General features: G+C 40.1%; 2 protein-coding genes across 4 annotated transcripts; one reads left to right on the top strand and one right to left on the bottom strand.

The window, feature by feature from the left end:
- Window positions 1-279: 279 nt before the first annotated feature.
- LOC119661324 (39S ribosomal protein L28, mitochondrial) lies at window positions 280-7,344 on the top strand. The gene is made up of 5 exons (XM_038070622.1): window positions 280-440; window positions 504-938; window positions 989-1,135; window positions 6,938-7,146; window positions 7,202-7,344. Exons 1-5 carry the CDS (start codon window positions 420-422, stop codon window positions 7,257-7,259), a joined length of 870 nt encoding a protein of 289 aa, XP_037926550.1. The 5' UTR covers window positions 280-419; the 3' UTR covers window positions 7,260-7,344.
- Window positions 7,345-7,402: 58 nt separating this feature from the next.
- LOC119661323 (TBC1 domain family member 19) lies at window positions 7,403-22,954 on the bottom strand. Of its 3 annotated transcripts, none has more exons than XM_038070619.1 (12): window positions 22,652-22,952; window positions 20,330-20,485; window positions 20,236-20,271; window positions 19,877-20,051; window positions 19,723-19,819; window positions 19,344-19,404; window positions 19,013-19,195; window positions 18,696-18,963; window positions 7,998-8,107; window positions 7,854-7,945; window positions 7,717-7,798; window positions 7,403-7,660 (listed from the first exon to the last, which is right to left on the bottom strand). In XM_038070619.1, the coding sequence occupies exons 1-12, from the start codon at window positions 22,751-22,753 to the stop codon at window positions 7,487-7,489; spliced, it is 1,536 nt and encodes a 511-aa protein (XP_037926547.1). In that variant the 5' UTR covers window positions 22,754-22,952; the 3' UTR covers window positions 7,403-7,486. The 3 variants fall into 3 exon arrangements, with proteins under 3 accessions (XP_037926547.1, XP_037926548.1, XP_037926549.1); XM_038070620.1 differs by having other exon boundaries at window positions 7,487-7,660; window positions 19,344-19,401; window positions 22,652-22,954; XM_038070621.1 differs by lacking the exon at window positions 20,236-20,271 and having other exon boundaries at window positions 7,487-7,660; window positions 22,652-22,951.
- Between the last annotated feature and the right edge of the window lie 1,938 nt (window positions 22,955-24,892).

The raw sequence follows: 24,892 nt of genomic DNA, 5'->3' as shown, positions 1-24,892 counted from the left end.
ACCAACCCGATTCTTCATTCTGGACACACACGTTACAAATCTCCCGAAATTCGACTGAAGATATTCGATGACAATTAACATCGAATGAGATTGGGAGGGAAATCTCGATTTCTGGCTTCCGACTATCAGTGACTATCGTGTGTCCTGTGTGTTCATCAATGCAAGCAAAAGCAATCCTATGAAGGTACACCATACGTATAAAAATGAAACCAAAGCCATATATTATTCCCGCTTCAATCATCCATATAACTTCTTATGTTCTATTCAATTCCGCAAGATGTCGGTCGTACGCTCCAAATACAGCACTTGACGTTCTTCATCCTAACCCAACTTCGAAGTGATTGAAATACTTTATCTCTAGCGAAATCCTTCATACCTGCTGGGGACGCTGGAAATCTGTCTGCGTTGAGAAATAAAGGATGGCAGCTTGCACACCTCAGGTAACTGGCCACTATGGTTAAATTTAAAAATCAACCTAACAAACTCACTATTTTTTAAAATAGGGTCCAAACCTTCTGTCCGGCTTTAAGCGGCTAACTCGCTTTGATACTGGTTTGGGGGCTCAGCTGCCCGAAGCGTACAAAAAGTTCTGGCGAGAATGGAAAATACAACAGCCCACGGCTGTGCATTATATCCCAAAAGAGGGACGTTGGGAACGAGATCCAGTTACAGGCGAAGTGCGTGCAATACAGAACACACCTCTGCCGTTGATATTCCCGCCGGAAAGTGACGATGGGATTTGGGGAGGTGAGGGCATAATCAAAGGTTTCCAAAAACGTCATCCACAAAAACGCCGAGTGCCCCATTTCTGGGTGCCAGTCTTACGCAGATCTGTTGTCTTCAGTGCAATTTTAAATCAACATATGTCTGTTACCGTCACTGACCGGGCAATCAATCTGATTCACGATAATCGAGGATTAGATCACTATTTACTTAAGGTATTCACTTCATTTGTGTGTAGCTGTTATTAGTAAGAACAAATTTTTAGACACCAGCCTGTGATCTGAGGTCGACACTGGCTTTAGGAATCAAGCGAAAACTGTTGCAGGCGTTACAAGAAGGATGTCCGGCCTTGAATGATTCACCAACCAAACAAAAAGCAGTTTATTCAGAATATAGTAAATATTTGGAGCAGGTATGATTTTCCTCCCTTCTAGATTAACGTTAAATTCTTCACGCAACGTTAACTTCTGAGTAGACAGCTCGTTACTCGAGACGGGATTATCACCATTAGTTTTAGGGAGACTTTGGGACGTGCGAACACGAACACGTAACAAATTAAGGAAATCGGAGGTCCCCATAGTGTTTGCCACAATGAAGGTGGATTTAAAAGTTACCGCGAATGATAGAGGGAAGGAAAAATAAGAACAAGAAAGTATAAATATGTAAAAACTTTTCACATGAATCGAAGTCGGAAAAGTAACCTCAGGTCAAAACGCATCCCTTTTCATTACTAAATTTGCGATTCAATATAGAAAAAGGTCTGTTATGTAATGCTATTTTAAAGGACCTCTCTTTGTGACCTAAGTTGCCAAATTTAACTGGCTCTTCCTTCATTTCGAAACACTGGGAAACTTGTACTTTTGCTATTTTGTCTCAAATCAATAGATTATATCACACTTAATATCGTTAGCGAGTCCGACATAATCTTGGCGAAAAATTACTTTGACATATACAGTGGCTCGACGTGAAACTCAGACACTAAGCTGTCCAAGCGCTGCCTTCAGAATCTATAGATACTTTTGCCGGTCCATGATTCCGTCAAAAAAATGCAAATTTCCTGGCCCAACGACTGGCATAGCCTCTAAACTTTCACCGATTCACTTTTAGCCGTCTTCGCTTTTCGTCGTGTTTTGGGGCAACCTACATATTAGTAAGGACAGTAACGGAAATAAACTAATATAAAATGCAAGCGCACTCATCGCTGACTTCAAAAATCAAGGCTTGAGATTTAGGAACGATCACATTACATATGATGCACATAAATTTCAATCGTTGATTTCATAAAATAGGAAACAGCGGGTATCATGCAAACTCTTCTGGTATGCATGATGTGTGCGTGTAGCAGGCATATAAAAATCGGACTGCTTCCTCATCGGTTCTCGCCAAAGAAGCGCATTTTCTTCATTCTGTTTAGTTCTCGCTTGACACGGTGTCAGCGGTGGCATCCAACCCCAGCACCCTGCATAGCACTCTTGCAAAGCAACGGTGATCATGAAGAAACAACAAATTTGAAATAAACGCCATGAAATTACTTCACGTATTAGCGTAACCTGGAGGAAGTAGCACTCCGGATTTGTCTCTCTTTGTGGCCAGGGCACCAAAAACTGCCTTAAGGGGACAACCTACTGTTAAAATGCTCACTTTTTTTTAAATAAATATTTATTATTTGGTTTCAATCATGCATACATCAAATATATTCCAATTCTTAAAACTAGTAAATGATTTACATAATTGCGTGTCATTGCTTAGAATTTTCTGTATTAAGACTAATATTTCGTTGTATTTCGTTGAACACGATATTAATAGATTATGGAAACAACCAGGTAGGCTTGCGTGCCAAAGCTTGCCGAATGCTGTTCTGTGCAATATCTTCTTCCTTCAAGAGCGTGGCTTATTTCTAACACAATCTGGTGTACTTATTCAATTATATGGTGCTGTTTCCTAAACCCGTGGTGATCAGGTATCACGTTGCTGTCTACAAAGATTTACAATTGCTTTTGGAGTAGAAACTTTTCGAATACATTAGATATGGTTTGTAGAAAGCTTAGCAGCCTGTACAATTTTATTTGAGTGACATCCTTTCCACCTGAGTGTAATTATGCGGTGTTTCCAACGATTAATTATATGAAACAATAAAAAACTTGTTGTTTCTTTTTCGTTGGTGTAGATATTTATTCTTGCAAACACCGATATTTCGGGAACCAGTTCTTCCCTTCATCAGTGCTAACAAGGACCACAAGTTTTTTATTATTTCATATCCTTTCCACGTTTTGGAATCATTGTCACAATTGCATTTTTTGGGATTTGGGAAATATTCGATTGTCAATATTGCATAGAATGTATAGCATAGCAATTTGGAGTTATTTCAACATGATAGCAGTGATTAAATCATCCCCTGAGCCTTTCTAGGGTTGACTTTTCCTTAATTATACTTTCAACTTCTCTCAATGAAGTTTACAGGTGGTTCAGCTTGGTAGTACTTGGACGTTTGGGAAGGTCAGGTAGCGTTTTCTCGATTAGAAAAAGTGTACCCAGACGTTTTTGCACAATAGATAAATGATGTATAAGTATGCGGAGAAATTTAAAAGTAAACAGGACGAGTAGTTTTTCTGGAGAAGTGTGTTTCGAGAAAAAAAAAACGTTTAAAGTTTGTAATTTCACAAGAGAAATCGTGCTCGCTTCTAAGTGCTATAAAATGAAAGCGAAGTAAATGTTGACTTGAAATTTCAAACAGATAATCTTGAAGTACTTTTCCACCAAGCCTCGTAAAAGAATAAAAGTGCCCACAAACATGTTTATAGTCGCTTGCCCCTTTAAATCAAACACGTCGTTTGTGGCTGGTCAGACTGGACTGACCCACTTATAAATTAGCACCGATTGAGTGTCAGACTCTCAATTTGCCGGAATTAAGGAAAACAACCTAAATGAAGCAAGCAAAGTAAATTCGGGTTTGATAAAGCAAAGAAGAAAAGCGAAGGTACTCCTTTCAACTGAGCTCTGAAAAATATTCAAAAAACTCTGAAGAAGATCAAGTTGACTAAATGATTACCGTGAAAATGCATTTACGAAGAAACGCATCCGTTCGAAGCAACCTCAAAGTTAAAGCGGATCCTTTTCTAAGAACGTAACCAAATATAAATACAAATTTACGGAACCAAATGATATCAATAATATCAATAATATCATTCCCCTAGTAATACGAGTGAATATACCTTAAGCCTACATATACAAAAAATGGGGAAAGTGACTATTCAAAAGCTGCAAGTCTTCGTTTACAATCTGAAATGGAGAACGTTGGCATACGTGACGCGACGTGATGGGGCTGATGTGTTGATTAAACTTTAATAAAGAGCGAGTTACAATTATGCAATAGAATCCAATACCCTAGAGTGGCCGAGGAGTGAATAGCCGTAAGAAATGGGGAGAATGTGGGCGTGTAGCGAGAGAGCCGAGACATGCTTCAGCAAGTCGACAGCGATGGCATCTAAATACATATGGTTGGTGGGTTATATGCAATTTAGAGGATATTGCCACGCAATGTACTTGTATTCCAATTATTTATAAGAACATGAACACGATGCAACACGTGGCATTTTTTATCATCATATGCCGCTCTTCTTCGGAGTTTTAACGATCCTATCCTGCTAGCGCTGCTGGGAATATTTGCGCAGGGAGACTGTCAAGTATATCAAACTTGCTCCGATTTGGGTGCATTGACGGCCGAGATGAAATCACTTCTTTTTCTTCTTATTCCCATGTTACGGTGACTAGCCACTTCATCTACAATGTGGAACTTCATGATATCCTATGCGGTTAAGGATCGTGATGAAATGTTATTTTTAACTCTTCAGCTACTCGCTATAATGGATGAGAAGTCAACTGTGAACGTCGCTGATCGGGCCATTGAAGGAGTCGTGTCTGCAAGTTCTTTCGTGATATGGTATACCGTAACTAAATTTTTATTATTTGCGGCAGCTTCTGTCTCCATTACCAGCACAATAATAAATTTCGTTTTGCACAAGGCCCGGAAGACGATGGTACTTCAATGACTTATAGTAGAATTTGAAAAGGCGATATCTTCTTCAAAAAAAGTGAAGTGACGGCGGCTTTACGGTTTCTTACCAGGACAGAGGCAAATCGTCAGACGCTGCCTCACCTCTGCCCTGGGAGCAGCGTGACCGTAGCGGCTCGCAGATGTTGAATGCTCCTTTATATAATTCGTAAAACACGACATGCCTACGAATTATATTGAGCGCAAATCCGCCTTGCTGACCAAAGCTGGCCATGGCTGAAATATTCGTTTTGAGAATGAAGAGGGGTCCTAAGTCCGCATCAACTTAATGCAGGACCGGACCAATTGAGGAGCAACTTACTCCTTCTTTTCTGGTCCACGGACCCCTCGCTGGGCTTGCACCCAAACTTTTTTAAAAAAAGTGAAGTGACGGCGGCTTTACGGTTTCTTACCAGGACAGAGGCAAATCGTCAGACGCTGCCTCACCTCTGCCCTGGGAGCAGCGTGACCGTAGCGGCTCGCAGATGTTGAATGCTCCTTTATATAATTCGTAAAACACGACATGCCTACGAATTATATTGAGCGCAAATCCGCCTTGCTGACCAAAGCTGGCCATGGCTGAAATATTCGTTTTGAGAATGAAGAGGGGTCCTAAGTCCGCATCAACTTAATGCAGGACCGGACCAATTGAGGAGCAACTTACTCCTTCTTTTCTGGTCCACGGACCCCTCGCTGGGCTTGCACCCAAACTTTTTTAAAAAAAGTGAAGTGACGGCGGCTTTACGGTTTCTTACCAGGACAGAGGCAAATCGTCAGACGCTGCCTCACCTCTGCCCTGGGAGCAGCGTGACCGTAGCGGCTCGCAGGTGTTGAATGCTCCTTTATATAATTCGTAAAACACGACATGCCTACGAATTATATTGAGCGCAAATCCGCCTTGCTGACCAAAGCTGGCCATGGCTGAAATATTCGTTTTGAGAATGAAGAGGGGTGCAAGCCCAGCGAGGGGTCCGTGGACCAGAAAAGAAGGAGTAAGTTGCTCCTCAATTGGTCCGGTCCTGCATTAAGTTGATGCGGACTTAGGACCCCTCTTCATTCTCAAAACGAATATTTCAGCCATGGCCAGCTTTGGTCAGCAAGGCGGATTTGCGCTCAATATAATTCGTAGGCATGTCGTGTTTTACGAATTATATAAAGGAGCATTCAACATCTGCGAGCCGCTACGGTCACGCTGCTCCCAGGGCAGAGGTGAGGCAGCGTCTGACGATTTGCCTCTGTCCTGGTAAGAAACCGTAAAGCCGCCGTCACTTCACTTTTTTTAAAAAAGTTTGGGTGCAAGCCCAGCGAGGGGTCCGTGGACCAGAAAAGAAGGAGTAAGTTGCTCCTCAATTGGTCCGGTCCTGCATTAAGTTGATGCGGACTTAGGACCCCTCTTCATTCTCAAAACGGATATCTTCTTCGTTTTCTTCAGCCTTTGTCCTGTTCACAAGTGGGCGGGCAATATCTGAAAAGGAATATAACTTGGGCCCATTCAGGGAAATCGGTGATGTCTTCAATTATGCCTCGTTCGCAGTGGAGGTCGACATTGCAAACAATCAAATATTTTTGACTGCAACTCGATTCCAAATTAAGGTCAAAATACCATATCCAGAGACATTACTAGAAGTCCCCCAGATTGCTTTAGTGTAGGACTGTGATAGATAAGACGCTAGCCAGGCTTTTCAACGTAACGTACCCACCCAATGGACACATAGAGCTCATTTTGACGTATGCATGCATCTTCTGATGGTTACCATTTTACATTAATGGATAAAAGGTCCAACCGGATCCTCCATCCTGCATTTAGCTTTTAATTGAATTAAGTAGATTACAGCTTAATTTTTGGCTTTTAAAGTACATAATAAAGAATAGCTTTAATTGAGGGATGCAATGAGATGTTTTCTCCACTTTTTGCCAACAGAGCAGTCTAGGTCAAGCATCACTCACTTATCCATCCGAGTAATAAGTGCACTCATCCTTGGTGAAAAGCGGAATGGAGGTCGCCAATATTGCGATGAAACATCCTTTTATGTAGTGATGTAAACAATTACTGCTCCAACCAACTTATTTTGTACTTTTCTTTTCGTTCTATAATTATTTACAATAATTACGTCATTGCAGCAGAAGTTACGTTTTTAGTTATTTTCTGTACATCTCTTACAGTATACACCAGAGGAAGTTGAATGGTATGGGCTGACGTTTTTAGAAGCGATTAAGAAAATACAAGCCAAAATTCGGGAGGAGAGTAAGGTTTCTCCACATAAGATTGAATTCCGTAGTAAGTTGATAGAAGAATTGAAGAAGGCTAATATCAAGGCAGTAGGTTCGGGGGAAGAAGGCGAAGGAGGCTTAGACGATACATCGAACATTCAGTAGGTTAAATATTTTACGTTCAACTTCAATTGTTACCAGGAAATTTCTCTCCAGGGCAACATCATCATGGTTCTCTAAAGTCAATCCGTTTGGTAAGAAGCAAGAGACGTAGTATGCTTCGACTTGTAAGAATGTATTAGTCATATAGGAATTTAGGAATGATTATGTTGCAAATAAAGTGAGTCCTGAAATTGAAACCTGTGTAGATGGTAATTTCTGTAACTTAGTATTCCAAGGAAAAGATCAAACGAAAACTGGAAGACCTAAAACTTGGTGTAATCCATTTTTTATAACAAAGTATAAACTGTCTAGCAAATATGATAAAAAAAGGTATACGTTCTAATCTCGAGAAAGAGCAAGTTGAATAAGTGGTGAAACTTTTATTGACGACAAATCCGCTAATATCGACTCAACGCTCTCCAGGGAGGAAACTTGCATTAAACTTTCCTTGCGAAAACTCAAAACTATGATGGCGAACAATGAAAGAATTTCCAAACTATCGAAACCCAGTACCTGAAATAAGTGAACCATTTCCATATGTTTCCGAAGATATCGTTAATAATTTATACCAAATCCCATAAAATCAAAAGTTGATCTGGAGGAAGATGACCACTGAACGCTCGCATGAGCCATTTGAATACAATACGAATGCTGCAATAAATTTTAGGAAGTTAAGGATTGAAGGCATCGGTCACATATTACATACGGTTGAATTTGCAATTCACGGAAATGAGACCATAATTGCGGTTCGTGAGTCTGGAGCAATTTCTCAAAAAGTAAGCACAGGCTTACGATGCCCTGAAAATAACAATTCCCTTTGATATAAGGTTCAATATTATAGTTTTCTCACCTGATGATGTGTGCTGATTGTTGTTAATCGATGGCAATATCGTATGTAAAAAGCCCGAAAGGTAAAATATAGTTTTACTGGAGAATCATATAGATAACAAAAGGGCGCAGCTGAAATTAGAATTAAGTTAGTTGTAAACTTTAGAAAGATTTTTATGTCCTATTGTTGAGTTCTTATTGAAATTTACTCCAAAAATTATAATAAGAGATAATATAATATTTCTTCTGGTTGAAAGCAGCTGCTGATAGCGGAGAGGTATGTTTATAGGACAATAAGTTCTCTAAAATATCTAATAATAATCGTTGGCGCAACAATCCAATTGGATCAGAGCCTTGAAATAAGTTAGAGACTTCATTCCAATGAGAATGGGGGCGTGTAGTGAAGACTTGGAGAGAGCCGAGGCATGTTTCAGCAAGTCGGCAGCGATGGCATGTAAATATATATGGTTGGTGGGTTATATGCAATTTAGAGGATATAGCCACGCAATGTATTTGTCTTCCAATAAAATTATTATAAATATAAGAACATGAACACGATGCAACACGCGGCCGTTTTTATCATCATATCTCACTCTTCTTCGGAATCTTAACGATCCTATCCTGCTAGCGCTGCTGGGAATATTTTCGCAGGGAGACCGTCAAGTATATTAGACTTACTCCGATTTGAGTGCATTGACGGCCGAGATGAAATCACTTCTTCTTATTCCCATGTTACGGTGACTAGCCACTTCATCTACAATGTGGAACTTCTTAATACCCTATGCAGTTAAAGATCGCGATGAAATGTTATTTTCAACTCTCCAGCTACTCGCTATAATGGATGAGAAGTCAACTGTGAACGTCGCTGATCGCACCATCCAAGGACTCACGTCTGCATGTTCTTTTGTGATATGGTATACCGTAACTAAATTTTTATTATTTGTGGCAGCTTCTGTCTCCGTTATCAGCACAATAATAAATTCCATTTTGCACAAAGCACTTAGTACTTTTTTGCACCGCACATCCGGAAGACCATTTTTAAATCCACTGCTGATTGCGATGTGGTCGATCTAATTAGATGTATTTTGCCGATGAAGTCCAGGTAGGCTCCCTGCTACAGAAGCCACAAACCTCTCATCGTTGTCACCCCTAGGTGTTCAGAGCAGCCGTCACGATCGCGATGACACCCTTACGATGTTGCTCCTGGACTGCATCCAGTTGCTGACAGAAAGAATCCTTTTCGTCTAGTGCGCAACTCTGTACTGTTACATTAACATGTTCACCACTGTGAACAGAAATCTCGCAGCTAATAATTTGTTTGATATCAACTCCCAGGATATGCAGTTGCGCCCTTTTGTGTTGGGCGCATTAATTCACCAGATTCCCTCTTATTGCCGGCTATGCTATGATGCAATAGCCCAGTGTCGCAAGATGGAGAGAAGTGCTACCCAGAGTCTCATCATCTTACCTTGTATAACTACAGAATTGTATCGCTTGTATCGCTAAAGTTAAAGCCAGTCAACATCGTGGGGATCTTCGATAGCGTCGTTGAGAAGCGCTCAAACGTTCGAGAATCCAGTCATAAACCGTTCTCGAAAGCAAAGGGCCTTAGCCAAAAGATCGGTTCAATTTCGAGGCTTGATAGTCCTTTTCGTAGAATAAGGAAATTCGAACATTGCAGGTTGCTTCATTCTACAACTCGCTTCAGTAAGAGAAAGACTACGGAAGTAACACTCGCCATGGTACCCTACAGGATCACAGTACCCTATAGGGGGCAATGTGGTCAGCATTGCACTCGCTCGAGATTATTACCCTGATTTGAATCAGGTACTCATTCACAGCTGAGTCGACTGATATCTGACGTCAAATCAGAGTACAAACCCCATTGCTACCAATGATCCGGATCATGAAAAATAAAGAATCTATCAGAATAAAAGGGTTCAGACATAGTTAACTCCATATTTCGCGCATGTTTCCAGATATTTCACCAAACTTAGTAACTTAAGATTTATATAAATTAGCTGAGGTTCACGAGTCGTGAAACAAAATCGTTATCTGGAATTCGTTATTCGTGATAAGGGAAGGGATACTGGTAAAACTGAATCTATGAATGAAAAGTACTATCAGTTTTATCTACAATAGAGAGTATTGGGTGAAGGGTGTCATGACCATTGTAGCATTTGTCCAATTGCTCCCGTTAAAATGATCAATCATGCAGTACATTCCTTCGAAATAACAAAGTGCCGTATGTGATCGTAGTACTGGCGAAACTTTCTTAAGCAGAGGAACAACTGTAACAATCAAGAACCATAAACTTATGAATCTCTATCTGGATATCGACAGCTAGGGTGTCGGACAGAAGGTCATTGTTCAAATCTCACTGGTTGCCGAGGGATTTGTTGCGTGATTTAATGTGGGATATCAGTAGACTCAATAGGGTAATATTTTTAGACGAGCGCAATGCTGGCCATGTTGTCTCCTAGTGTACCCAACGATTTTGAATAAAATACTTTAGCAGGCTTCAACTGAAATAAAGATAACTATAAAAGATTTTGTTTTTGTATACGAGTGTTTAATAATTTTTGCAATAAAAAATAATCGTAATGAAATAGAAACCTTCCGAACTCTGCCGTAGCCGGTCCCAAGTCCGGTTATGAAAGGAGGAGGGATGAATAGCTTCAATTTGAATGGCTGTACGCCACCGTGTAGGGGGTAAATGGGGAAAGTGCAGGAACTTTGCAGTCTTGTAGATTACTCCCTGAGGAAGCTATGACCACACCTGGCAGTTATGTATAAAATGCAAATCTATCTAATGAGAAGGAGGGGAAACTTGAGGTCCGGTACGGATAACCGGCGGGAGTCGTCTGATTTGGTGACTGGGTCGGACTCCCGTAATGGACAGCACGGCGTCGAAACCGCTAGTCGTGGGGCAGTTTGACGTCTAGGAGCGTTGCTCCGCCTGCTGCACCGGTCTCGCCACAATTTGTGGTGACCACTTTAGCAGATTCGGGTAAGCAGCGGATGAAGTGCACTTCATCATCCGCTCCTACTACGAAATAACGAAGGTTCAGGACGAATTCCAAAGAGCGTGTATAGAATTTTCGGAAATGGATCCTTTACATAGACTAGGTATTCCCAAGCTCTATGCATCTGCAGCAACTCCGGGAATTCTGTCTCAAATCAATGATGAGATTGCATCTCGAATGTGTGCTAATATGTCGCTGCTGCAACTACAATCACTCGTGTTGCACGGCTATAAGATCCGCTTTCGCATTATTGGTTTGAGTGACCGAAAAGATTTATTACGGAAAATTCGTCTGGAATGTCGGCGGGACTCACTAAGGCGGGGCATTGCTAGACTGATTCGCGTCGCTGCGCGCTTTTTTTTAGAGTAAAGAGCATGCGACTCTCTGTAAGGCAGACTGTGGACTGACTCCACTTATTTGAAGGATCGATCTTTCAATCCTCTGAATGAGGTGAAGTCGGACCAAGAGCGGATCGATGAGTGGAAGTTGAAGGCAATGCACAGTAAACACGTGAATTGTCTTTGGCAGCCATTTGTCGATTTGATTTGTCGAACAGATGGCTGTGTGCTGAGGGCTTTTTGCTGAGATATCATGAAAGAACGTGTGGAGAACGACTAGTGCAGAATATGTGGTTCGGCGTTAGAGACGTTGGACCATCTCATTTCTGGCTGCACTTTAATGCCACCACGCATAATGCTGTATGTAAAGGGATCCATGAAAACCTTGCATACAAGCATGGGCTGATCACGGGAAGATGTCCGGTTTACCGATATGAGCAGCAAGCAATACTTGATAGTTCTGCTTACAGCATGTATTGGGACCGGCAAGTTCTGACTAATCGCCATATTCTACATAACAAGCCTGACGTACTGTTAGTTGACAAGACGATTCGCCCGCGTATTATATATATTATATTATAAAAAAAAAAAAAAAAAAAGAACCCTCGAAGCCTGTCCCAGATATGATATCAAAATCATACTTGGGGATTTTAACAGCCAAGTAGGGAAGGAGCCCGTATTCAGGCGATACGTTGGCTCCCATAGCTTACACGAAAAAACAAATGATAACGGACTGCGGACTATTCAATTAGCAGGGTCACACGAAATGGTTGTTGGAAGTACCTGGTTTGCGCGGAAAGCGGTCCACAAACATACGTGGGCCTCTCCAGACGGGACCACTTTCAACCAAATTGACCACGTGTTGATCGAACGCCGCCACCTCTCAGCCTTGATGAATGTCAGAACATATAGGGGGGCCAATATAGACTCGGATCACTATCTCGTTGGCATGGTGCTCCGAGCTCGAATAACAATACCACCTAGAATCCCCTCTGACACTCAGGTGAGAGTGAACACTGAAGCCATCCACAACACAACCCTCCGCGACACCTATAAGAGGGAAATGGATGCCGCAATAACCGCAGTCAACAGAGGACCTGGAGATGAAGCATCAACTAATGATCTTCACAACCACCTGAAGAACGTTATCATGGATACGACCACAAATATACTTGGCCCCAGCCGCAAAAGGAGTCGGAACGGCTGGTTTGACGATGAATGTAAGCTAGCAACGGAACGGAAGAATGCCGCATACCGAGTAATGTTGCATTCTCAAAGAACGCGGGCACGCGCAGAGACTTATCACGAACTCCGTCGAGCGGAGAAGCGACTTCACAGACGGAAAAAGGAAGCCTGGGAGAACCAACAAGTCTGTGAACTAGGAAAGTACAGGGAGCAACCGCACGAAGTTTTACCAACAAGTCAGCAGGATGAAGCCTTATACACCTCGATGCTCATCCTGCCGAGACAAAGAGGGAAATCTGATTTCCGACAGAATGGGCATATTAGAGCGATGGGTTGAGTACTTTGATGAGCTACTGAACAACCAGAACATCGGCGAGTTGGAGGTCCCGCCAACTGAAGACGACGGACAAATACTGCCACCACCAAGTTTAGGAGAAACAGTCCGTGCAATTCATCGGCTAAAAAATCATAAGTCGCCAGGAGCCGATGGAATTACAGCCGAATTGGTTAAATATGGAGGCGACCAGTTACACCAAGTGGTTCATCAACTTGTGCTCAAGGTATGGGACAGCGAATCAATGCCTGACGATTGGCAACGAGGCATAATCTGTCTCATACATAAAAAGGGAGATATCACACAGTGCAGCAATTATAGAGGTATCACGTTGCTGAGTACCATCTATAAGATTTTCTCCACTATCTTGCTAGGCCGGATAGCCCCATACGCCCAGAACATCATTGGCCCATACCAAAGAGGCTTCAATCCAGGCAAATCAGCAACAGATCAGATTTTCTCTGTGCGGCAGGCGATGGAAAAACTGTTGGAATATGGACAACAGTTGCACCATCTGTTCATCGACTTTAAAACCGCCTATGATAGCATAGCCAGGGTAAAACTGTACACGGCCATGAGAGAATTCGGTATCCCGACGAAATTAATAAGACTGACTAGGCTGACCCTGACCAATGTGCGAGGCCAGATAAAAGCAGCAGGATCACTCTCAAGACCATTCGACATCAACAACGGTTTACGACAAGGGGATGCGCTATCATGCGTCCTCTTTAACCTGGCCCTAGAGAAAGTGATCCGTGATGCTGAGGTGAATGCAAGAGGTACGATCCTCTTCAAGTCCACCCAACTACTGGCCTATGCTGACGATATCGACATCATGGGAAGAACCACCCGAGACGTGCAAACTGCCTTCATCCAGATCGAGCAGGCGGCGCGAGATCTTGGGCTGCACATCAATAAAGGCAAGACAAAATATATCGTGGCAACGTCAGCACCGAAGACGAATCAACCAACAACATCAAACCGCACTGGTCAAACACGAACAAGAATAAGGATAGGAGAATACAACTTTGAGACCGTTGACAATTTCTCCTATCTAGGGTCGAAAATCACAACCGATAACAACTACGATGATGAAATCCGCGCACGGTTGTTGTCAGCCAACAGAGCCTATTTCAGCTTACAAAGACTGTTCCGCTCGAAACGTCTCACCATAGGGTCAAAGCTCTTACTGTACAAGACAATGATCTTGCCAGTCCTCATGTATTCCTCGGAAACTTGGGTTCTTAGCAAGAAAAATTGCGAACTCTTGGCCGCGTTCGAGAGAAGAATCCTCCGAAGAATTTTTGGCCCCCTACATGAGGATGGACGATTCCGTAGCCTACACAATGACGAAATCTATGAGCGATACCATGACCGTCCGGTTGTGGATAAAATCCGGCTCAATAGGTTACGGTGGGCGGGTCACTTAATCCGTATGGATGAAGATGTTCCCACCCGGAAAGTCTATAAGGGCAATATCTATGGTAGGAAAAGAAGACGAGGCAGACCCTGCCTAAGATGGAGCGATGGCGTGGGTCAGGACGCTAGACAGCTTTTAGGGATATCGAATTGGTGGACCTCGGCGCAAAACCGGAGTTCCTTATTAAGGCAGGCCTAGACCGGATACCGGTTGTTGCGCCGTTGATGATGATGATGATTATATTGATATTGCTATTCCCCATAACAGCAACATCGAGCGGAAATACGTAGAGAAGAAACTGAACTATGAGCCACTTTCTCGGGAAATCAAAGAAATTTGGCGTCTCAAGCGGGTGATTGTAGTTCCCATAATATTGTCAGCTATAGGTATTGTACCTTAATCCCCCACGGCTTCCCTTGATATCCTGAGACTCTCACACAGTCTGGTTCAAACCATGCAGAAATATACCATTCTGTAAACGGGCTCGATGTTGCGGGGAGTTCCCGACGGATTCTCCCATTGACTTACCAAAGGCCACTACCACCAGCGCCCCTTTATAATTTAAGTAGGTAGGATGCTGCGAGCCTAAATGCTTGGCACTTAGTGCTAGTATTAGGTAAAATCCGCCATCTGCCGAGGTTGCGACAACTCAGATATAATAGAATCCTACCGTAATGTAATATAAAATTCCAATGAGTACAATCGGATGTGGTTTTCATTGAAGAGGTTTATAATGTTCTGGGCGTCAAACGAAAATTTATCAGTTGCTGTTGGAGTGACCATCAACATTTTGCATGGTAAATTAAAAAAGATAATTCTGTTGACCCAATGGATGCCGCGTTTATCCACCCGCAAGAGATTTCAAGGAACTTGTATTTATTATTATATTTTAGAGACCAAACGGTAATCAGAGTAACTGATGTTAAGCAAAAGTTATTTTATTCGCTGAAAAGAGGGTTTGAAAAATGTTACTATTGCACAAAAAAAATTGAAATTTGCGAAATAGAAACTCTTTATTCCTAATTCTTAAATATATGCATATACGGTCGGAAGAAATTTCTGGAAGTAAGGTGATAACAAAAAGTGATAGTATTTCCCCCTTCTAGTTGGAGTTTACGAATTCATTCAAAATATTCTCCGATTCCCGATTCTCGTAAACACGAGTAAAACAGCGGTCGCGTTCTCACAAAGCCTTTGTTGAGAATGAGGTGAAGAAACCCAGTCTGCGTCACCGTACAATAAAGCCGGGCACAAGTTGAGGCGTAGTGTGACGCAGGAAAGCAGGAGCTGAAATCGCTTACGAGCAGATACATGGGAAGTCGAGGCGCAGTTCTATCGCCACTGTAACAAATAATGTACGGAATTCCTGCTTACAAACATATGATTATTTTTTAAGCTGGAAATCTGATTTTTATTATGAATACCGAAAAAAGTGCAACAATATTCCCTGGAAGCTATCCAAAGAGCAATTATTAAAAAAAAATTACGCAAAATTTATCGTTAAAGACGAATTTTCTAATGGAAAATATTAAGGCTATCATTAAGCAATATATGAACAATTTTTTGGATTTATTCTTTAAGAAGTCAATAGTTATTAGTTTTCATCCAACGCAGGTCGCAGTCACTAGTGAAAACTGCGGAATGAATGCAAACCATCGCAACTAACGGACGCTCTTAAACTGCATTACCTCATCCTACGTGCGAAAATTTCCTGATCATTCTATTCATTTTCTTGTTTCAGAAAAATTTACTGTAAGTCACACGTCACCTCATTATGTTGCGTGTCAACTTGTGCCTGGGCCAAAAAGGTTTGTGACATCGAAGGTATATTGTTCGAGCTACTACCACTATTCTAAGATCCTGAGGATTTGAGATATGGAAAATAGGGATTATCATGAAATTCCCGAAGAAAAATACCTGTCCCGAGTGTCTTAATTGGAAGGGCGTCTTCATATTTACCTCTATCGATGATGGAACACTTCCAAAGCCTGATCAGCAAAGAAGAACTGATACTCCGCGGATCATCGTGGAGTTATTTAGTTTTATGATTTCCTCGGTTGTAGTCCTGCAGTATCTTATGCGGAGGACATTCTGGAGAAACTAATCGATCAGAGTGACATATGAGGTCGCAAAATGGCACATGCTGCATTGAAGTAAAATCACAAAGAAATTTGAAGTGTAAACCGAAACCTAACTCTGGCTGTATTTTGTAATTTTATTTTTCCTTATCCTGGATGAGATCTTTCAGTGGAGAGCTTAATGAATAATGATATTTTTCCTCAAAAACTTCGACTAAGCCGTTAACATCTACTTGTTCTCTTACCGGTTCTCTTTCGAGAGTTTGGGCAGGTGGATCTGGATTTTGAGAAGGAAACAGCAACACCATTCAGCGTCATTGTACAACATCACCAGGTTTAGGCTGTTCTACCCCAATTTTCCCTCCCTACCACAGCTCAGAGCTTTCATCAACTCGCGTCTGTGTCCGGTCATCGAGTTACCCAGGCCTTTGACAATATCAAATGAAGAAATGCGCGGTTGACTAGAAAACAAAAGCAATGGATTGACTGCATATTAAAGAAGGGCGATAGTTATATAGTTGGGTAATGTCATGATGGAAAATTCTGTAATAATAAAAATGGGATTGACGATGGCGTGAGTGGCTTAAGACGATCAAAAGGGGAGAGCTATCCCTAAAAAAATGACGAAGTCGACCGTGAAGGTCTGCCAACGAATACTGAAGCTCCATTGATGTGCCCGTCGGCATGCACTTGCGTGCCTCTATACTAGCCAGAATGTGGAGTTCCTTTGAACAATTCGATCCCTTACCTGTAGTTATATAAATGTATCCTTTTAACAAATGCGTGAGTCCGTATCGGATTCTGAAAAATCAAACCAGCACGGAATGTCACGTACATGTGTCAAAAGAATCAAAACGCAAGCTAAATTGGAAATTAAAAATAACGGCTCGACCGCATGCGTGGAGCTGTAACACTCCGACCCGAGTGCCGCGACCGAAAGGGAAGATCGACGACGGATCGTATTCGCAATTGATGCTTCTCCTGCCTCAGACGTATGATGAGACGCGGCGAGGTTTCCACCCTACCTTGACATCCTGAGACCATTATATTGGAGGATGCCACTTGTTAGTGTGTAAAGTCAAACGACAGATATGGTAATAATAATGTACATGGATCAAAGAAAAATAAATAATAACAAGTCGGGAAACCGGTAGCTGGAGCGGGCGCAATGGAGTGGACCACAGTAGTCAACAAGTCGGGAAACCGGAAGCTGGACGCTTCAGGTATGAAAGGTTTTGTGTATTTCTTTTATAAAGGCATTTGAGTGTGAATTTGTCCCATAATACGTAATATATGCATATATGTATTATATGAGAATATCCACTTTCACAAGATCATAAAATCTTGAATTTCCAAAGAAGTGACACCTTTGACCTGTCTGTATTATAGCCTACATTTCTGCAAAATTTCGTGGTGCTAGGGTGAACTTAAGGGGGATTTGCAGACAATTACTGAAAATTATAATAATATACTATTATTAACTTTATTTGAAAAGATACCCGTATGGACGGTATTTCGGAACCTAGCCACCATAGAGTCGCAGCCTCTTAATTTAAAATTAAAAAAATTATCACTTTAGACCTCCCCCTCCTTCCCGAACTCCCCGCCTTTCCAACAAATTTCAAAACTAAGCCCAGCTTCGGAAAGTATAATACTAACCTTTCATTTGATACCCCACATGACTATATTTGGTGAAAAAAAAAATTTACACTCCCCTTTTACATGTATTCGACGTAACAGGATGTAACTTACTGTATGCATGAGCGTTCACAGTTCCCACCTTTCCACTAAATTTGGTGTCAATCGCTGCTACAGTTTCCGAGAAAAATGCGTGTGACGGGCAGACAAACAGACAGTAAACCGATTTTAATAAGGTTCTGTTTTACACCAAAAATGGTAAAAAATGTTATAAAAGGACTTAAAATCACCCAGAGCGCTGGTTGATTCACATCACCAGCGCAATTGGTAATTAACTTTTCAATTTAAAGTTATTGTTGATTATTTTGGTTTGTATTGTACGTCACGCATATGATACTTTCAGTTCAAGTATTCCAATTTCTCTAGTACTGACAATCGTCGTAGGCTGGTAGGCACATTATTATGATAACAAATAAAATTTAGAATTGTTCAGATGTAAATGGATTCTTGAGTTTAGAGGAGAGCGACCAATTATTAGGTTTTTTTTGTCAAATAAGTAAAATTAATCATTTTAAATGTTAAATATTGGAGACAAATGAATGTCGGGATGGGAATTTGGAAATTGAAAGGTGTAAATCGGGGTGTTATAACGAGAGATAATGAAGTAAACTGAATATGCACCTTAAAGTAAAATATCTTACCAAACATGCAAATTCCATGAAATGGTACTACTCCGGATGGTGGTCCTTCGTATTGTTTCATTTTGCTTGTGCCGGGCTCACCTTGGACCATCTCGGAAATTTCACTATCACGTGAAAAACAGAGCATAACCTGGTAGAGAACATCCTCGAACACAAAATATTGATCGTCGTTTGATGCAGTTAACTGTATATCCTTGAAAACTAATTTGTCTACGATCAAATCGGTATTCAAAACGTTCGCCTTGAGTTTCTCCCAATGATCTATATGCTGAATTCAACTATATTAGTAATTCCCTCCTAATCGGAAATCAACTTACATGAGTGTTAACGTGACTACCAAGTACGTATGACCAAAGGGCACCCCGGTACGGCGGGGGAGTATTTCCTTTCCTTAATGTTTGTTGGCAAAGCGGTGTATGCTTATAGTTCAAAACCCGTTGGCATTGAAGAGTTAAATCTTGAAATGGCTCGAGACGAAGTAGATCCGCAAAGTGCACTCGCTACCGATAATTTTAAACAAAAAATATACCATATATCTGATATGAAAAATGAAGGAAAATATGTTCCCAGGCTAGCATAGATAGCTAGGTAGTGGTTGAAACATATTGTCCTTTTTGAATTACAGCAAAAATATAAATCCAGCCATACCAGTTCAAAGAAATTCTTCACAGGTAGTGGAATGTGAGCAAATTCCCATTTTGGGATACTACTGAAAAAGAAATGTTTCAAGTAAAAAAAATTTCTATCCTTATAAAATCCGAAAGGTTTTCACTAGGTTAAGGAATAAAAACTGTAAAGAAAAAAGAGGATAAACTCTTCTGCCTCGATTAGATTTTAACTTTAATTGTTCGCGGTGTATTTTCGAATAAATGTGTATAGATGGAACGCAGAAGGTCTGGACATTTAGAGAATCCATTAAGTGCCAACTGCTCTCTGTAATTTTTTTAATCTTTAAGGCTAAAAGAAAAACGAGGACAATTTTTTTTCCTTTTCAGTTGTTAAAATATCTAGTTCGAATAAACATTACTCATCGTCAACTCCATCGATTTTACTTGGCCCTTTCAAGGATAGCAAAACGTCTAACAGATCCTTTGGAGCATACACTGGCCTGTAGTTCGACAAATCTAGGAAAAAAGAATATTGGTTGTCATTCATTTTATTGTATTGAAAATTTCACTAACCAACAGCATAATTACTCAGCTCCTCCCATTTCAATACCATTTCTTCTTTATCAACTGAACTTCGCACTTGGCCAGTAATCGATATTTTCAATTCAGTGCACATTGCATTCAACGATTTCCTTACCCTTCGATCCCATTGTAATCCGGCTCGTTTTAAAAAACTTAAAGGATCATTCTAAAGTTTGATGATAAAATAAATCATTTACGTTAACTGAGCCACCCAAAGTATATTCAATAAACTTTGACTTTGTAAGTGCCAAATAGCAATTATAAAGAATGAAAGATAGTTCAGCCAACATTTAACCAAACTTTACTGAGTTTTTAAATCCAAAAATCTGAAATAAAATAAGCGCACTTACAAATTTCTTTGGCTTGGATTTTCGAAAAGTTTCTGCCTGTAAATTTTTAAAATTTGGCATTTACCGAGCTTGAAGATTTAACTCCTTGAATTACCGGTTGAATCGATGCTTTCAGTTCAGACTTAACAGAACTCCGAATCAGATGAAAGAGTATATTGCGTATCTCTATTTCAAGACCAGTTGCGCGTATAGCATCCTCCAAAGTAGTTCTCATATCATTTTTATCGACGTTTGGTGTACACACTAATTTCTGAAAACCAGTACAAACACTTTTTAGCGACAATTCTGAATTGACATATGGCTCAATCTCGAATTTTATGGAAACTATCCAAAGAATATTTCTAGCACAGAATAAGCACTAAAATTCGATCATATGAAAGAGTAGATACATAGTCCTTCTTAGGTGAGGGAGACAGTTAAGCGTCACTAATCACGGTGGATTCGGCTTGGCGCCCTTTGATAGTTTCGTTAAATTCCCAATTTTCCAAAATTGCTAATCGATATCATTACTCATAGAATTTCTGAATATTTTTGGAAAAACGAATTTTCCTTAACGAATGTGAGGTAAAACAGCACGGTTGGCAGCATATAACTTTGTGCTGGTTTACAACCTAAAGTAGAAATTTATATTAGTAGAGAGTAAATGGTAGCCTTTTTCATCATATCTCGTTCTGATAATAATTGTTGGCTCTCTTGGGTATAAGGCCTGCATAGATCTAAAATCTTTTTAGAAATTGTAATTGTAATTGTGTAATTGTAATTGTGTAATCCTCTTGGTCTCAATGGTCCTTTCGTCGGAATGTATGTGCATACTGTGAACTCTCACCCATACAGGAGAAGGCAAATAGGAAGAACAAACAATTTTTTTTCTCGAAATATAACCGCGTATGTCTTATACCGCAAACATGTAATTCCAACCTCAACAAACCATCACAAATTCAAATGTTTGGAAAGATTATTTGGCTTGGGTAGGTTTGCAAGCGTTTTTCGCTGATACGATTGAGTAGCATTTTTTTGCATAAATCCATGGAATTTGCTTGCCTGCTCAGAAAACACGAGTGAACGTGCAAACGTGTGAATGACAATTTTTGGTCCGTCAGCATTGAGTTTGAAGATTTGGTATTTGCGACAAGTGGCAAAAGTGAGGAGACGGCAGATTTGACATAGGTTGCAAAGTAGAGGAATAAGGGTCGAAAAGTAAAAATTTAAAATGAGACAACTTATTTTCAGAAAATAGCCAACAGAAAATTTGAAAAAAAAAAGAAATATAGGCCTCAACGTATACTTCATAACAATCTCTGTTCAAATAAAGCTAATAGTAGTATTTATAAGGATTTTCAAATTCCACTGGAAAGGATTACAAAAATGTTCAAGGACGTAAAATATATATTGGAAAGCTTCAAGGAAATCCTACTTTCAATAACAAAGGTATAGTAAGTAAAATTTGCCTATTTCGTGGAAATTTACTACACATTAAATTGAGCAATCTGATTTATTAAATTCATACACAATATGACCAACTAGCTACGGTTGAGGCCCCTTCGGCCATGCGAAATTCATACGCTATCGATATCAAGTTCGTCACTGAGTTTGCGACAGGGTCAGCTACCACCCCCGAAGCGCCCTTAGCGCGGCTCTACCTATTCCAAGAGCTTCGATGAACTTCCCGATGTTCACTCTTGCGACATTCCACATGGAGAGCGAGCGCCGGTATGATACACGCCGACAAGTAGCTTCAACCATTTCGAACGCGATGTACTTGTGATCACTTGGCGAGAGATCTCCCAAGGCTCTCCACCCGTCCTTCCATAAGGAAGTTTGAGCGTATAATAAACCTTTATTTGAGTCCAAGAATGGAATAATGTGCAACACTGGAATTTGGCTACGTTAGTAGCATTTTTTTAACAATCAATGTCCACTGTTGGTGATTTATTATTTCCCAGCGCATGGTGACGATGTCATTGAAAATTAAGTCTGATAGACAACCAACCGCAACTTTTGAAACAGTTTTTGATTATTAATCCATTTGTAGTACAATGGGCCAACACGGCCTGAGTGCTCAGAAGCGAAGCTTCTCCCCCACCATACACACACAATCCATTTGTAATTCAATTGATTGATAACATATTTGTTCAAACTTGCATGATTTTGTTTATACATAATACCATGAAACTATTTGTTTTAGAGAGGTCCCCTTTCCCTTTTTGCATTTTTATTAGGAGTAATTTGTTCTCTAACAATGCGTTACATCTTACTTCGTTTGTGGAAACAATACAATATGAAACTGAGAAATCATTGGATGTATGTGGCTTTCAGACTACATGTTTTCCAATTTTACACAAACTGAATAATTATTAATATTTGATTGCTGGTATAGAAAAACGCTTAAATAGCTATTACTTTATTAAAAATATACCTGAACGGTTCTGTACAAAGACTCGTAAATTTTCATAGTCTTTATGTCATTGGTCAATTTTAATGCCGTATGATGAATACTTGTATCTTTCAACTCTTCCATATTAGAACATGAAATATAGACACTATTTTAGATCTTCTTGGAGAACAACTATAACACAACCAAAAATGTCTGAAAACGAACAAAAATTTTAGAAAATAATCATAATTTCTAACTGACGTGAGACGAATGTGAATTCATCGACAAAACCCCGATTACGATCACCGTAGAAACAAATCAGGTTGGCATGGAGACTTTATGATGTATTGAACTACACATGATGATAGGATGAAAATGGCTTTCGGATAGCTTTGTGCATTCAACATTGTGCTTCACTGGTTAGTTCTTTTAACCCTACTGTGATAGATTAACAATTACTCCTTGGTAAAACTGCATGAGGAAGATGAGTCTTATCAGAATTTTAGAACCCCACATTTTTCAAATTCAAAATGAGGGTATGATGTGATAAAAATATAACTTTCTTCAAAGTAGAGAGTGGAAAACTTAATCTGAATATGTATGCATATTTTCAAAACGAGTTCTATCTATATTCCAGTATGTATAACTTCATAGGAGGGGCCCCAAATCTTAAATCGCTAAGGTTGGCAACTTTTTTAATCCGTTTCTGAGTGGAGACAACAAATTTTCTTCGATATCAGTAGCTACGAGTGAAAGGCAATCCAAAAACCGATGTAATTTCAAACGCGTCTGTGATGCCTTGATCTGATATCATGAATGCTTGCATTTTTCACATGATGTGTGATGATAAAAATATGCTATTTATACATATTTATACGTCCCAATATCTGATGCTATAGCTTGTATAGACTATCCTTTAGTCAATCACTGAAACTATTATCAAAACAGAGAAAGGACATTTCCTTTGAGCTTGCAAAAAAGGGGAATTCTATGCTTTTTGTAGTTTTAGTTCAGTCAACAATTGAATGCGCAAAATCACAGCAATTCGTGCCGCGACTCTACCGCACGATCACCTTTCGGCCAGTATTTCAATTTTCTTATCTCTGAGTTAATTATAGAATAGAATAGATTTAAGCTCTCAATTAAGTGTGAAATGTCCTGCTCTCGGAATGTACCTAATTCAAAAATTTGAAAAAAAGTTACTATACAAAATCTACTCCTCAAAATAATCGTATATTGCTGTATTTCAGGACTGTGTTTAGAAATTCATCAGAAAATTCCCCTTAAGTGCATCTTAGAAGTACAAAATACATAGGGCGTGAATATAAATGATATTATGAAGAACAGTGTTGTACAATTTAATGGAAATCGTACTATCATTATTTCTATTGTGAATTAAATGCCTCGTTAAACCTCATATATGGAATATATTCTATTCTGATATACAAACGAAGGGCGGCAGATAAGTTCGCGGCCTAAGGTATTTAATGAAAAACAAGGATGGTGTTATTTTATTTTTTATTTTTCAATGTAATCTCCCTCAAGTGAAATACATTTTTCACATCCTGAATATAATATTTTTATGCGGCTGAAAAAATATTCCCTAGAGTTCTCTTTAAAATGGAGTTCTACGGCCGCTTGGAAAATTTTCGTCCTCGTAACTCCTTTTTTAAATTAAAAAAAGTCCACTGGGAGCCAGATTCAGATCGGGGGTTGTGGTCAAGTTCTGTGAATCCCGTAGCTTTTAGGGCAGCCCTCGCAAGCTGAGCGGTGTGAACGGCCGCGTTGTCTTGCAGAAACAACACTCCCCGCGCCAACCTGCCACGTCTCTTCTCTACGCAAGTAATCAATTAGTAAAACTCCTTGCTGTCTCAGAAAATGGTAGCCATAATCTTCGACGCCTATTTTTCCATTTTGAATTTCTTTGGCGGCCTTCCTCCTTTCTTTATCCACTTTGAATTTTTTTGGCGGTCTTCTTCCCTTCATTATCCACTGCATCGACTCAGATTTGGACTTTGGATCATATTGACAAATCTAAGTTTCATCAACAGTCACAATACGGTTGCAAATTTCATCCAAATTACTTTGATACAATTCCAGAAAATCTTTACAACTCGCCAATAATCGTTGCTTCTCGAGCGGCGTGAGCATTCCCGGTACCTAAAGTACACTAATTTTTTTTCATGTGCAAATTTTCATGCAAAATCTCTCCAGCTGTTTCTTGCTAATCTGCGATTTTTAAATTATCTGCCACAAATTAATTCTTCGATCGGCCAGTACTAA

This window comes from Hermetia illucens, chromosome 1, assembly GCF_905115235.1.
Source record: "Hermetia illucens chromosome 1, iHerIll2.2.curated.20191125, whole genome shotgun sequence".
NCBI classification, from domain to species: Eukaryota; Metazoa; Arthropoda; class Insecta; order Diptera; family Stratiomyidae; genus Hermetia; species Hermetia illucens.
The sequence above is the reverse complement of the archived record's forward strand: the minus strand, read 5'-3'. Positions and strand labels throughout refer to the sequence as shown.

Coding starts and splice junctions, on each gene's coding strand:
- LOC119661324 (XM_038070622.1), top strand. CDS start 420: ATGGCAGCTTGCACACCTCAG. Junction 939..988: donor TAGATCACTATTTACTTAAG/GTATTCACTTCA, acceptor ACAAATTTTTAG/ACACCAGCCTGTGATCTGAG. Junction 7,147..7,201: donor GACGATACATCGAACATTCA/GTAGGTTAAATA, acceptor ATTTCTCTCCAG/GGCAACATCATCATGGTTCT.
- LOC119661323 (XM_038070619.1), bottom strand. CDS start 22,753: ATGGAAGAGTTGAAAGATACAAGTATTCATCATACGGCATTAAAATTG. Junction 19,405..19,722: donor ATCGATGGAGTTGACGATGA/GTAATGTTTATT, acceptor TTTCTTTTTCAG/TAGTATCCCAAAATGGGAAT. Junction 18,964..19,012: donor GTAGTCACGTTAACACTCAT/GTAAGTTGATTT, acceptor AGTTGAATTCAG/CATATAGATCATTGGGAGAA.